The sequence below is a fragment of the Galeopterus variegatus genome, unplaced genomic scaffold (assembly GCF_000696425.1).
Source record: "Galeopterus variegatus unplaced genomic scaffold, G_variegatus-3.0.2 Scaffold830, whole genome shotgun sequence".
Lineage (NCBI taxonomy): Eukaryota > Metazoa > Chordata > Mammalia > Dermoptera > Cynocephalidae > Galeopterus > Galeopterus variegatus.
This window is the reverse complement of record NW_007726941.1, coordinates 273057-287896: the sequence shown is the minus strand read 5'-3', so window position 1 is coordinate 287896 and position 14840 is coordinate 273057. Positions and strand designations below refer to the sequence as shown.

Sequence of the window (14840 nt, the reverse complement as noted above, 5' to 3'; positions counted from 1 at the left end):
TGTGGTAGACTTCATGATGAGGCCCACCATGCCTCTCTTTTTGTTATGTTAACAGCCATTTATGATTGTGGCTTTGGTCCATTAATTCATTACGGCTTGCTAATTATCTTTGAATATCAAAAAAATACTGAACCCAAAATGGAGGCACTTGAAGGGTTTTTTTTTATTGAGAAACAGTGACACAGAACCCTTGCCTTGATTCTCTATTAGAAGTGATTGCACCCCTTGTCTTATGGTTTTAGATAACTTAGAATGGGCAAAGAATGTTCCAGCTGTGTTTACTGAGCTCTGGTGTGCTATAGACTAGGTGGATCAGTACTGACTTGACACATTCGTATTTTCCTATTCTTACCTTCCAGCTTTTGACATGTGTCCATTTTCAAGGACACACAATCTTCTTTTGCTTTCAACCCTTGACTCTTACTGGAGGGAGAGGGAAATCATGCAGTGGCATGTCTTCTGTGCTCTTTCTGACTCTGTTTGAGCTTCCTTAGTGTGCTGTGTGACACCCCAAGTTCTCCCTTTAGATAAGAAGTGCCCAACCCTGCCCCTCTGCTTGGGACAAGTAACAATTGTCAGTGCTAAGTAATTAGTTTAATATATTGAATATCCTTGACTTGTTGGAATTTTTTGTCTTCCTTTAGTTAAAAACACTTTTTAAAAAAGTAACTAGCTTGTCAACTAAAGTCTTCTAAGGGTATGGGACGTTTTAGTGTGTGTTCTGAAGGCATGGCTTTATGTTCTTCATTTTGAGTCTTTAAACAAAGAAAAATATTACCCTTTGCTCTTCTTTTTTAGGAAATTCACACAAACGAAAAGGAAGTAACAGAGAAGGAAGTAACTCTTCACTTGTTGCCAGGTAACAGTCATGTTAGCATCATACCTCACATGCAGTTCAAAGCCGGTGATAAATTATGTCATCCCTAGTACCACTATATATAAATTCCTTTGTTTTCATTGTCTCTTGTGTAACAGTAATGAATTGGACAAAAATATCAAGGTCTTTAGTTCAATAACTACACACCTGGGTCTGAGTATTATAACATCCACAAAGAATTTTTCTTGTTTCCTCTTTTCCCAAGCTGATGAAAATAAACATGGGAAATTCTCACCTCTTTATAAGCAAATGAGGCCTTTTTCAAGTTGTCCTATTTGGCCCCGTCCTGTATTCTGCTCCCAATCAGGAAAGTCCCGGTGCTCTCCCCACCTCCTGCAGAGCCAGGCACCCCATATTCTCTTCCTACCACCCAAGTCTGTAGCTGCCCTGGAGTAGTGCAGCTGCCTGGGCCTCCCATGGTGGGCATTGGAGGTGGCCTCATGGCCTCTGCTTGTGCATCTGAGCATGTATACCAGGGATATGGGGTTTACCAATCCTGGGGCCAACAGGGCTTTCCTCTGTGGTCATTGTGAAGGAGCCTGGATTGGTTGAATATTATTGAAATGAAGGAAAGTGCCTATAGCTTCAGTTAAGTTTTAATCATTTCTGAGTCCAGGAACAGAAACTATTTGGTGGGTGTTATGCTCTCCATATATGGGATAGCCTGTGAGCTGTGTATTTAGTTCTTTTTCTACTTTCTTTTTTTTTTAATCCACAATGGCTTTTTTTTTGTACGTAAGTTTTTTTTTAGGTACTTTCCTAAAGAAGAGGCCTCGTTGTGGTACTTTTAATTTTATGCTATTTTATTGAGGGGATAGGAACATGCACAAGTTCAGATCCCTATATAGGGATAGACTTGGACTGATCTACCTTATTTGGTAAAATACATTGGAATCCTATAACTTTTTTTTGATGTTTTTAAATTTCAAGGGCCTTTTTCTATAATAATGACCTAAACCTAACTCCTGTTGTAAATTCTGAAATTAACTTTTATTTTTAACTTAGTCTTATATACATATACTCTTCCATCTCTTGGATTACCTGATGGTCTATTCTAGACGGTGTGCAGCTGTGAGTACACAGTTAAGTTCTCTGAGTTTTAGTTTCCTAAACTAAATTAAGATCATTTCTGGCTCTCACCTCTCCTGATTCTAGACTCTGTATCTTGCTTAAACAAGTTGATAACCATGGTGCAGCATGCCACGTTTGCAGAGGTTCTCACCAGGAATGTCGGATTAGCTACTATATGCTGATTTCTGGTCTCTAGTACCTGATCACAGGATGGGGCTGGCCTGGTCTTGGGAGAGGCTCACTGTTAAATGCTGTTACACGTTGGGAGTTGAAAGCACAGGAAACCTTGCTTACATGTCTTCCACCTTGGACTTAGGTGAGGTGCTTTTTCTGGGACTCTTAAATCCTAATGAGGCCCTGACTTCATTGTTTTCTTCTAACTCTGTGGTCTCTCTAGAGACAGACCTAGTGACTGATCATCATCTTATTTCCTTAGTGTTCCAGCCGGAAATAATTACCCCTTGAAGGACAGGGGAGAAAACACAGCATAATATGTGTTCCTCAATAGTCTGAGTGTCTGAAACTCTTGTTTTCATACTGAAAGCCAGACTAAACGAATTTTGAGCCAGAAAGTAAATTTAAAGACCTTGAAGGAGATATCCAGGAGATTCTGAGGGGAAGATGGTTATCTGTTGGATGAGAAGAAAATTCCTTTTCTTTTTTAAAACTCTTGTTTTCATACTGAAAGCCAGACTAAACGAATTTTGAGCCAGAAAGTAAATTTAAAGACCTTGAAGGAGATATCCAGAAGGAGATTCTGAGGGGAAGATGGTTATCTGTTGGATGAGAAGAAAATTCCTTTTCTTTTTTATTGTAAAATACTTAACACTTAATTTCCCATTTCCCCCACATTTTCCTTTTTTCCTGCCCTCACCCAGACACCCAGCCCTCATGAGCTTCTCCACTTCCAGGGAGCAGAGAACAATTACTACCCCTGTCCTAATCTTTTTGACTGGAGAGAGAAGTACTCCCTGTCTCAGGAACCGCAGTCTCTCGTGGGCCCACAGCTGGAGCAGGAGAGGTGACACACTGAGAGGAAATACTCTCCACTAAGAAAGAGCGGAAGCAGTTTTTTTCGCACAACCCTCTGACCTCCTGTTTCCTCCATCCTCCCAGCGTGGAGCCAGCATGAGGGTGGTCCTGCCATGGAAGGTTGCAGCACCTCTCTTGTCTAAGGAAGCTGCCTGGAAGCACTGGCTGCCTGGAAGCACTGGGTGGGAGACACCCCTGCACCCTCTCAGCAATTCCAGTGTTAAAGATGGCCACTCTCTTGGTTAGAACATGGTGCCAATAACACCATGGTCATGGGTTCGGATCCCCGTACCAGCCAGCTGCCAAAAAAAAAAAAAGAAGTGGCCACTCTCACAGGGAGGTGGGCTTGGGTCTCCATTCCAGGGCTCAGTCAGGGTATCACGTCTATGGAACATCTGTTTGGGTCCAAGTAACAAAAACGGTAAGATCTATTCTTGAAAGCACAGCTGAGATCATTACCACCTATTTGGAAACTTCTGTTACAGTGAGAAGATGGAGGAATGCTCTGTGTGAAGGTGTTTCTGAGCCATTTTGATTTTACTTATCAGTATCCCCACTCTGCTGCATCTTCTCTAAGTTTTGCAGCTCCTGCCATGCTGAAAATTGTAAAGTTCTGAAGTGCTGTGTTGTGTTGTGTTTGTCCTTACATAAATAGAGCTGGAAAGATTTTAATGATTGCATACTATATGTTCCTTGAGGACTGTAAGAAGGACTGTTTTGGTTTCCACCAGGTGAACAGCTGCTTTGTGAAGCCAGCACAGTACTGAAGTATGTCCAAGAAGATTCCTGTCAGCGAGGGGTCTATGGGAGACTTGTCTGCACAGACTTCAAGATTGCTTTCTTGGGTGATAATGAATCTGCATTGGAGAATGATGTATGTATGTGCTGCATTTGGCTGAGTTTGGGGGAAACAGTACGGTTGTGGCTCTGTTGTTTTTTTCCCTAGCTTCTGCCTTCCAACACACATAAATACAAAAGNCCTTGAAGGACAGGGGAGAAAACACAGCATAATATGTGTTCCTCAATAGTCTGAGTGTCTGCAACTCTTGTTTTCATACTGAAAGCCAGACTAAACGAATTTTGAGCCAGAAAGTAAATTTAAAGACCTTGAAGGAGATATCCAGGAGATTCTGAGGGGAAGATGGTTATCTGTTGGATGAGAAGAAAATTCCTTTTCTTTTTTATTGTAAAATACTTAACACTTAATTTCCCATTTCCCCCACATTTTCCTTTTTTCCTGCCCTCACCCAGACACCCAGCCCTCATGAGCTTCTCCACTTCCAGGGAGCAGAGAACAATTACTACCCCTGTCCTAATCTTTTTGACTGGAGAGAGAAGTACTCCCTGTCTCAGGAACCGCAGTCTCTCGTGGGCCCACAGCTGGAGCAGGAGAGGTGACACACTGAGAGGAAATACTCTCCACTAAGAAAGAGCGGAAGCAGTTTTTTTCGCACAACCCTCTGACCTCCTGTTTCCTCCATCCTCCCAGCGTGGAGCCAGCATGAGGGTGGTCCTGCCATGGAAGGTTGCAGCACCTCTCTTGTCTAAGGAAGCTGCCTGGAAGCACTGGCTGCCTGGAAGCACTGGGTGGGAGACACCCCTGCACCCTCTCAGCAATTCCAGTGTTAAAGATGGCCACTCTCTTGGTTAGAACATGGTGCCAATAACACCATGGTCATGGGTTCGGATCCCCGTACCAGCCAGCTGCCAAAAAAAAAAAAAGAAGTGGCCACTCTCACAGGGAGGTGGGCTTGGGTCTCCATTCCAGGGCTCAGTCAGGGTATCACGTCTATGGAACATCTGTTTGGGTCCAAGTAACAAAAACGGTAAGATCTATTCTTGAAAGCACAGCTGAGATCATTACCACCTATTTGGAAACTTCTGTTACAGTGAGAAGATGGAGGAATGCTCTGTGTGAAGGTGTTTCTGAGCCATTTTGATTTTACTTATCAGTATCCCCACTCTGCTGCATCTTCTCTAAGTTTTGCAGCTCCTGCCATGCTGAAAATTGTAAAGTTCTGAAGTGCTGTGTTGTGTTGTGTTTGTCCTTACATAAATAGAGCTGGAAAGATTTTAATGATTGCATACTATATGTTCCTTGAGGACTGTAAGAAGGACTGTTTTGGTTTCCACCAGGTGAACAGCTGCTTTGTGAAGCCAGCACAGTACTGAAGTATGTCCAAGAAGATTCCTGTCAGCGAGGGGTCTATGGGAGACTTGTCTGCACAGACTTCAAGATTGCTTTCTTGGGTGATAATGAATCTGCATTGGAGAATGATGTATGTATGTGCTGCATTTGGCTGAGTTTGGGGGAAACAGTACGGTTGTGGCTCTGTTGTTTTTTTCCCTAGCTTCTGCCTTCCAACACACATAAATACAAAAGACAGAAGTCCTTCTCACTGTTACCGGATGGTTGTTCCAGGTTCTTGGTCAAACCGTAAAGAAAAATTTTTCACAGGACCAACAAAACGAAAGGAAAAAGGGCCAGATGGATGGAACATAACGGGGCTTTATGTAAAAAAACAAAAAAGAAAAAAACGCCAAAGCCAAAGTAGGGTGCAGAAGCATGTGGGGTGTCTCCTGCAAGCAAGGAACACCCCCGATGCCTAAGGGGAGGGTCCCTGTGTGGTTCTAGGATGGGGTGTTTCTCCGTCCTCACTAGGAGGAAGAATATTTGGCCATGGGGTAGGATCTAGGGTAATTAAGGCCTAATAGGCCAATGTGAGACTGCGTCAGCTTCCTGTTATGTGTCCCTGAGTTTCTGAAGTTTCTGGTCATGCCAGCGAAGTCACTGCTGGTCTCACGTGGTGGGGGTGTAAGGTCATCTGTACTTTGTTCCTCCTAGTGCACAGGTGCAGTGGTTTTTGTAATCTGAAGTTCCAGGTGTAGCACGTTGATTGATAGGGTGGTTAAGCTGTCATCAGTGTATTATGGGTTCATAACTGCTAGTGCTGATCCAGTCTGAATATTTATGAGCAGCCTCCCTGGGAGATGTCCCTATTCTGTCCTACCTCATCTCTGGTCTGCTCTCTGTCCTGCAGGATCACTTTTCACTTTTTCAGTGGGCCATTTAGAAATTTCCCACCTCTGCCTCTTGTCACTCTGGCTTGCTTTTGATGTCAGAGGTTGACACCATCAACTTTTTCTTCGTCTGTATTTCAATGCAGAATATATCAATCCCTGGAATAACATTTCCCCAAATATACTGGTTCCCTGTGTTTTCTATGTACTAAACTCTTCCTCAAATTCAGGAACTGAGTTCAATAATGAAACTGATAGTGAATGCAGCCTTTGAATTTGGGTTTGCTTTACATTTAATCTGAACCTAACAGCAGTGTCCTTGTGAGACTTGCCCCTACTTATGAAGAGTGAACAGTCGAGTAAGGAGAGAACTGCCCACACCACTAAGCGAGCACCATCCGTTGATGGAAACCTGGCCCAGGGCGCCAGGCGTCCGGACCACCCTTGCTTCTTGGACAGCAGCACTGGAACTATGCTGAGTCTGGTCCACTCTGCTGCTGGCTGCTGGAGCAGCGTGGCTCCTGGTCCTGCACAGAGACGGCATTGACTAGAAACTTGAATCTCCCAGTGTTTTCTTCTTAAAGCTGGCTTCAGGAGCTCTGTCTATCACCTGTTTTATTTATATGGAGAAGTGTTAACCTTCATGTCACTTCTCCACACTTCTCAAAGTGATTGTGTATGGCATGCTGGGTTTGCCTGAGAGCGGCCCAGAAATGGCCGCTCTGGCTTTGAAAAACGAGTGCTCATGAGCTTTTCTCACATACTTCTTTGTCCCTTTCTGAAGAATGTGGCTGTATTTCCCCTTTTTTCTTAATACTGAAGTGCAGGATGGTGATTTGCTCTGCCTCTAAGTGTCTAACAGTGCAGAGGGGAGTCACAGTTGTTTCCTTTTGCATCTTCTAGGAAATGCAATTTAAGAATAAAGTTGTAGGAGAAAATGATATTACACTCCACTGTATCGATCAGATTTATGGAGGTAAGTCTCTGTTTCCCTTTGGGGTGTTGCCAGCCTTAAAAAGTATAATGATAATGATGATAATATTTTTATAACCATTTATAGTTTACTAAAATTTTTTCACATACATTATCTTGTTGAAATCAGTTTTTGGGGCTGGCCTATGGCTCACTTGAGAGAGTGTGGTGCTGATAACACCAAGGCCACGGGTTCAGATCCCTATATAGGGATGGCCGTTTTCCTCACTTGGGAGAGCGTGGTGCTGACAACACCAAGTCAAGGGTTAAGATCCCCTTACCGGTCATCTTTAAAAAAAAAAAAAAACCGCCCCCAAAACTGATGTTTTTCTTTCTTTCTTTTTTTTTTTTAAAGATGACCGGTAAGGGGATCTTAACCCTTGACTTGGTGTTGTCAGCACCACGCTCTCCCAAGTGAGGAAAACGGCCATCCCTATATAGGGATGGCCGTTTTCCTCACTTGGGAGAGCGTGGTGCTGACAACACCAAGTCAAGGGTTAAGATCCCCTTACCGGTCATCTTTAAAAAAAAAAAAAAACGTGTTTGGGGGGGGGTTTTTTTTTTTTTTTTTGGTAGTTGGCCAGTATGGGGATCTGAACCCATGACATTGGTGTTGTAAGGCTGCATTCTAACCATCTGAGCTAACCAGCCAGCTGAGTCAGTTTGTATGGATGATAATAACATTGAGATGTGAAGTGGCTTGTTTGGGATCACTTAGCTGGAGAATCTTAGACTTGGACTTGATGCCTGTTCTTTCTAATACTTCACACAATGCCAGTATATATTAGATGCTAATCATGCTGTTGGCTTTCATGTCAGCTGCATAGGTTTTACTTTACAGGCTAATCTGATAAAGGTCCATTGGATTGCATTAGATTGTCTTAGTATGTCTGCTGACTTGACAAGCCTCTCCTGCCAAGCTTCCCTCTGTTCCACTTCTCTATTTTTGTGTTCAGAACATTTTCAGAAATCATCCAGTAGCCATTTATGATGTTCTCAGCACCAATATGTGCTGAATGGGTCCAAACTCTGGGACAGGGAGAGGGGTGTCAGGAGGGGCCCTAGCTATAAACCCAGGAGTTGACTGTCACGAAAGCGTGTCCTTAGTGATCTTCCTTCCATCTTTTGTAATCTCAGCTTTTGGAGCTGGGTTTTTTGTTTTTTGGTTGTTTTTTTTTTTTGTGACCGGCTGCACCGCGCTCAGCCAGTGAGCGCACCGGCCATCCCTATATAGGATCCAAACCCGCGGCGGGAGCGCTACTGTGCTCCCAGCACTGCACCCTCCCGAGTGTGCCACGGGGCCGGCCCGGAGCTGGGTTTTTTAAAGGCCAGTGGAGTCAGTTCTACTGATAGTGGCCAGTCTGTTTTGGTCTTGTGCTTACTCCAGAGGAATGAAGAACCCTGGCTGTTCTCAGAGAGCCAAGGCTCTGCTCAGATGGACTGGCTCCTGCTAAGAGTCACTTAGAAGGCAGACAGTATTTTTTTCTCACTTTACAGAGGTACCCTTAGAAGTTAATAGTCTACTTTGTCTCTTTAGTATGAACTTATTGTCAAATAACATAGTTTTCCTTCCTGATATCATCGTTGATCTGTAGTGTTTGATGAGAAGAAAAAAACTCTCTTTGGACAACTGAAGAAATACCCTGAGAAACTCATCATCCACTGCAAAGACCTCCGAGTGTTCCACTTTTGTCTGAGGTACACCAAGGAAGAGGAAGTCAAAAGGGTAACTAGTTGCATGTGTTTTTAGGTTTTATTTCCCATCAGGTTTTCCCTACTGATGCTAGTGTTTGCTTACCTTGCATGAAGGTTGAGGGGAGCCTCTCCCACTGTGAAGCTGAAATTGATTGTAATCCCATATTCTTTGATTAGAATATGGGAAGTAATTTGGTAAAGAATGCCCGTGTATAATATTGACACGTGCTACCTTTAATTCTTCAATCCATAGTGTTTTTATTCCTGGAACCTCTAAAGGGTGGGAAGTGGCTAACCAGGTCAGGAGGCAGTTAGGGAAATGGAAGGAAGGGGTAGCTAGAAGTTTATCCCTCTTCCCCACCTCTGACAGTCTTTCCAAAAATACAGTAGTGGTGACTTTGAGCTTCCATGAATGAATGAGCTCACCTCTGGGAGGTATTGGTTGTGCGTGGAAGGAGGGAGTACACACACAGGACATGAGCAAAGCCAAATCATCAGGGGTGTTTGTGGAGACTAAGCGGCTGTACCAATTTGATGTTCATTGTAACTTCCAAGATTTCTCGTATTAAGACAGTGAAGGCCTCAGAGTTACCACTCTCAGGGTAAATACTTCAGGGGAAACCTAGCACAAGGCCAGCTCATGTATATTGTCTTGGCTACTGTGAGTTATGCAGACTTAGAGGTCCCTCTTTTATTTTCTTTCAGATAGTGTGGTAGTTAGAATAATACACATGACTCCAGAATCTATTCTGAGTAGGAAAAGAGTGGTGTAGATATGGAAAATTCCCTGAGAAGCCAGAAACTTCATTTTGAATGATAGTTTTAGTCATCTATCTAAACAGAAAGCATGATAGATTGATTTCTTTTTCTCATCTTCTAGAAGAAGGGCCTAAAGTCCACAACAAGTGGGTCAGAACAGCTGAGTATTTTGGTTATTATCTGATATCAGTGTCTTTGACAAGTTAGAATTTAGGAGTATCTGACTTAATATGGCACTTAAGTTTTTTAATACTTTGTTTTTGAGAAATTAGACTATTTAAAACTTTAAAAAAATACCTCTAGAAATTCAGAGCTCTTAGAAAACTTGACAAAATGATTAGCATTCTGTTGATTTGGCATTATTCCAAGAGCTGATGTCATAGATGCACAGACCTCAGTAAGTGTTATAATGTGTGTCCATTGGAGCCCCATTAACATGACTGAGAAACTAGACAACTTGATTCTTATCTCTCTTAGTGTTTATCTGTCAACAGCATAACTATATCTATTGGTTCCTTCTCTTCTAGATTGTCAGTGGCATAATTCATCATACCCAGGCTCCTAAACTGCTTAAACGATTGTTTTTGTTTTCCTATGCTACTGCTGCACAAAACAGTACAGGTAAGTCTTCTGGGTTTCAATTTGAGGGTAGATATGACCCCTCCAATTCCCACCTGAAACCAGTGGTGGAAAACCTATCCATGGGTTTGTTTGTTTTTTTGTGGGGGCCAGCTGCCCAGCACAGGGATTGAACCCTGGACCGTGGTGTTATCAGCACCACATTCTAACCAACTGAACTAACCAGCTGGGTTTGTTTGTTTGTTTGTTTGTCTGTTTTTCCGGCTTTTTTCCCCCTGTTCACTAGAAGTTGGTCATTTCTTGCTTGAATGATTCATTCAGGAAGTTTCTATTTTTTTCCTGTGATCTTTGTTTTAACTTTATCTTTTGGGTTTGTTTGCTTGCTTTTTGCAAGGAATTGTTTGGTTGCTTCTTATGAAAAATAAAATCAATGTATTATAACTAGGAATGTGAGACTATAGAGAAACAGAATTGAGACAAGTTTAAAATAACCATGGCTGGCCAGTTGGCTCAGTTGGTTAGAGCACAGTATTATAACACCAAGGTCAAAGGGTTCAGATCCCCATAATGGCCACCCACCAAAAAGTAAATAAGTAACCATGTTTGTCTCTGGGTTCTTTTTTCCACTTAAATATACTTAATTTCATTTCATAAAACTCTAGAAATTGTCTTGCTCTCAAAAGTTTTTAAACAACCAGAACATGCTTTATAGCAAATATTTTGGGGAAATGGAAAAGCACATCAGAAAACTAGTTTGGTAAGAGAAAACTTAAGTTTCCAAATGTTTTCCATTCACTTGGCTGAAAAAGAGCAAGCTTTAAAGTAAGAAACTCTGGCCATCTGAATTAGCCATTAGTAAAGCCTAGTTAGCATTGAAGGTATTTTCACAGATGTCTTTTTCCTTCTGTAGATCTCTCCCTCAGTCTGTCCACTTGCCCTGCCCATTACTCCTAACATGAAGTTGGTGTTTAGTGATCCTGAGTTGCAGGTGCTTTTTGTCAGGGAAGTGGCAGTTTCCTTTAGAAGCACCTGCAGTGATTTTCTTTTTTTTCTTTTTTTCTTTTTTTGTCTTTTTGTCTTTTTTTTTTCCGTGTCCGGCAACGGATCGCAACCCTCAGTGTCGCCCCCGCACCGGACCGGGGACCGGCAACGGGATCACAACCCTCGGTGTTGCTCCCGCGCCTCGCTCAGCCAGTGAGCAGGAACTGGTCTGTATGTGGGATCCGAACCCTCGGGTGGGAGCGCCGCCGCGCTTCCCAAGTGGCGCACTATCCAGTGCACCACCGGGCCGGCCCCTGCAGTGATTTTCTGGAATGCTCATTTCGTATAAGTTTATTGAACACTTGCTGTGGGCCAGGCCCTGTGGAGATATGGAGGTGAATAAGACTAAATCCATGCCCTCAAGGAGGAGAAAGTCAGATAGGAAAGGCAACAGGGATAGGTCCTCTGCTTTGGTGCCCACCCACTCTGGGGAAGGGTGGACTGTCAGAGGGAGAACGCTGTGCCTGACTGATGGCAGAGGATGTGCAGCATATGGGAGGCTTAGAGGAGCTTTTTAGGCAGAGGGATTGGCTTGTGCAGAGATGAAGGTCCCCCAGAGAGCATGTGGCATTTTGGGAACTATGGAGATTTAGTAGAATAGGTGTGGGTTTTGGCATCTGTCCTGTCTGATTTCAAATCCTTGCCCAGCTGCTTTCTAGCTGTGTGATCCTGGAGATGACACTTGACTTTTGAGGCATCTGTTTTAAAAACAGCAGCATTAATGCTTCCCTTGAAGTCTTGTGAAGATTGTAAATTGTTAAATACATGGCACATAGGGTGTACCCATTAAGTGAGAGTTAATTGAGAGTAGAACTACACATTATTCAGGACAGACTATGTTCAGAGAATTACACTGACACTCACACTAAGATTAGGCTGAAAACTTGTCCCTTAATTCAGTAAGTTCATCTTCGTGAATGACATCTTTTTAATGTAGCTGTGTATGCAAGTGCTGATTAACTGGGTGCTGGCTTATAGCTTATGGCAACATGAGATACACAAATATAACTTGTTGATTACTATAATTTACATAAACATTTACTGGGCTCACATTTGGAAAATCATACTCTGTTATGAGGAATTCTGCTTCTTCCTTATATCCTGATTCTTGGCCAATTAGCTTTCTCATTGAGTAGGGGTTTGTAGAGATGGGTGCTTTGCAATTTGAATACCTTTAATTATTCCCTGGCTTAATAATTCACACTTGTGTTTTATCTGAAAGGTCATAAAGGTTTATGACATTGGCATTTTAAGGAAGGACTGGTCTGTATTGCTAAGAATGGCCTACTGTCCTTGAATGGGAGTGTCATTATTCCCATGGGGAAATTTAAAAAAAAAAAATTTTTTTGTTAGTGCTTTATGGGAATTTCCTTTTTAGCTGCCTGGGTTTGAATTCCAGTTCCACCATTGCCTAGCTTTGTGACCTAGGCAAGTTACTTGACCTTTCTGTGTCATGTCTGTAATATGTCTGTAACATGGAACAATATTACCTTTTATATCCCCTATCCTATAGGGTTGTGAGGATTGAGTTAATACACTGTAATATGCTCAGAACAGTACCTGCTACAGTATACGTGATATGTAAGCATTGACTATTGTTATTATCATTATTCTTCTAATTTTTGCTGTTATCTGGTTTTATTAAAAAGAGCAAGTAGGTTACTTTTATCAAACACTTTGTTTCTCCCAGACAGCTTGGTTTTTTAGAAAAGTTTTCAATTACCAATAATTATGCTTCAGATAAACCTCATTGGCTATATGATACTGCCACGGTGCAAAGCTAGGCTTAGTTTTTTATTTTTATTGTTTTCCATTTTTTTTGGTGGCTGGCCAATACGGGAATCCGAACCCTTGACCGTGGTGTTATAATAACATCATGCTCCAAGTGACTGAGCTAACTAGCCAGCTTTTTTTTTTTTTTTTAAATATTTTATTTTATTTATTTTTGGTTTTTTGGGCAACTGGCCAGTATGGGGATCTGAACCCTTCACCTTGGTATTATAACACAGGCGTGGTTTTTTAGATGTGCAAAGGCTTCAGCTACCTATTTGTGATAGAATTTATGTATATACCTGAAACTATTTTAGTGCATGTCACCACTGGCAAGGAGCGCCGTGGCTGGGAGAGGACCAGCAACATGTCTGTTGGGCTGCAAAAGCAGTGCTCCTGGGCATTTTGTCCTAGCGCATGCTGGCAGGGCTGGGTTAGCTGCAGAAGTACCTGTCACCATGTGGACCTTGGGTAGCAGGCCCCAGCCCTCACCATGGCTGTCTGATCTGCTTATGGCCTTCAGTAACCAGATGTCACACTGAACAGTCCTCTTGCAGGCAGTGCCTCTTCACATGGAAGAGGATTTACATTTAAGAATCTGACATGCTATTCAAATCAGTTTGCCATCTTATGCATATATTGGTAAGACTAAAAATATTTTGTTATTTTAGCATTTGTGCCAAGCCTATATTTTTGTGTTATATAAATTATCTTATGGTCAGATGACTGAAAATGGAGCTATAAATTACTTTTGCAAGGAATGGAACAAGAACAGTTCCTTCCCTACAATATAAAAAGACACAGCTTCAGACATAATTTTGGATTAATGACAAAAAATGGAACAAAAAAATGTTGCGATTAAACAATAAATTCATTCTACATGTATAAAAATGGGCTTAGTGGAAGAAATCAGGGCCTGAAGATCCACTTTCACATAATTAAAATACTAGTGCTTCACGAAAAGATTTCACTGTCTTTAATTTCTGTTTTGTTAGCCACCGATCCCAAGAATCACACAGTAATGTTTGACACACTGAAAGACTGGTGCTGGGAACTGGAGCGGACGAAAGGCAACTTGAAGTTCAAAGCAGTGGGTGTCAATGAAGGCTACAGAATCTGTGAGAGGTAAGCTGTCAGTCAGTGCTGGGCACGTGCCGCTTGGCTCACCCATTTGAGGCACACAACATTTCTTAGTATATTCACAGGGTCGTACAACTGTCACCAGAGTCAATTTTAGAACATTTTTATCATCTTGGAAGGAAACTCTATACCCATTAGCAGTTATTCCCCGCTCCACCCCATCCCCCAACACTCCCCTCCTCCTTCCCAGCCTTGGGCAGCCAGTAATCTACTTTCTGTCGTTATAGACTTGACTGTTCTGGACATTTCATACAAATGGAATCACACATGTGGTCTTTTATGCTTCTTTCACTTAGCATATTATAATGTTTTCAGAATCCGTTCGTGTTATAGTGTGTGTCAGAATTTCATTCTTTTTTATTCTATGGTAAGGATATATCACATTTAGTTTGTCTTGTTCATTAGTTGATGGACATTTCAGTTGTTTTTACTTTTCAGCTCTTCTGAATAATGCTGCTATGAGGGCTGGCCTGTTAGCTCTGTTGGTTAGAGTGCTGTGTTTTAACACTGAGGCCAAGGGTTTGGATCCCTGTCCTGGCCAATCTCCCCAAAAAAGAGCAAAACACAAACAAACAAAATAATGTTGCTATGAATGTTCATGGACCAGTTTTTGTGTGGATATATGTTTTTATTTCTCTTGGGTATATAATCTAGGAGTGAAATTTCTGGATCATGTGGTAAGTCTGTGTTTAACTTTTTGGAGAACTGCTGGACTATTTTCTACAGAGACTGTACCGTTTTAACTTTCTACCATTGTATGAGGGTTCCTTTCTCCACATCAACACTAGCTTTTTAAAGAAAGTCTTTTTTTTTTTTTTGTCTTTTTCCGTGTCCGGCAACGGATCGCAACTCTCAGTGTTGCCCCCGTAGCGGACCGGGGACC

General features: G+C 42.2%; 1 protein-coding gene across 1 annotated transcript in view; it reads left to right on the top strand.

Moving 5' to 3' along the window:
- Positions 1 to 14840, top strand: part of MTMR12 (myotubularin related protein 12) — a 50326-nt gene that overhangs the window by 5278 nt on the left and 30208 nt on the right. The window contains exons 2-7 of the mRNA XM_008572760.1: positions 799 to 859; positions 3712 to 3854; positions 6905 to 6977; positions 8569 to 8699; positions 9955 to 10048; positions 13813 to 13942. Coding sequence (XP_008570982.1) covers positions 799 to 859; positions 3712 to 3854; positions 6905 to 6977; positions 8569 to 8699; positions 9955 to 10048; positions 13813 to 13942 — 632 coding nt within the window. The remainder of the gene's footprint in view (positions 1 to 798; positions 860 to 3711; positions 3855 to 6904; positions 6978 to 8568; positions 8700 to 9954; positions 10049 to 13812; positions 13943 to 14840) is intronic.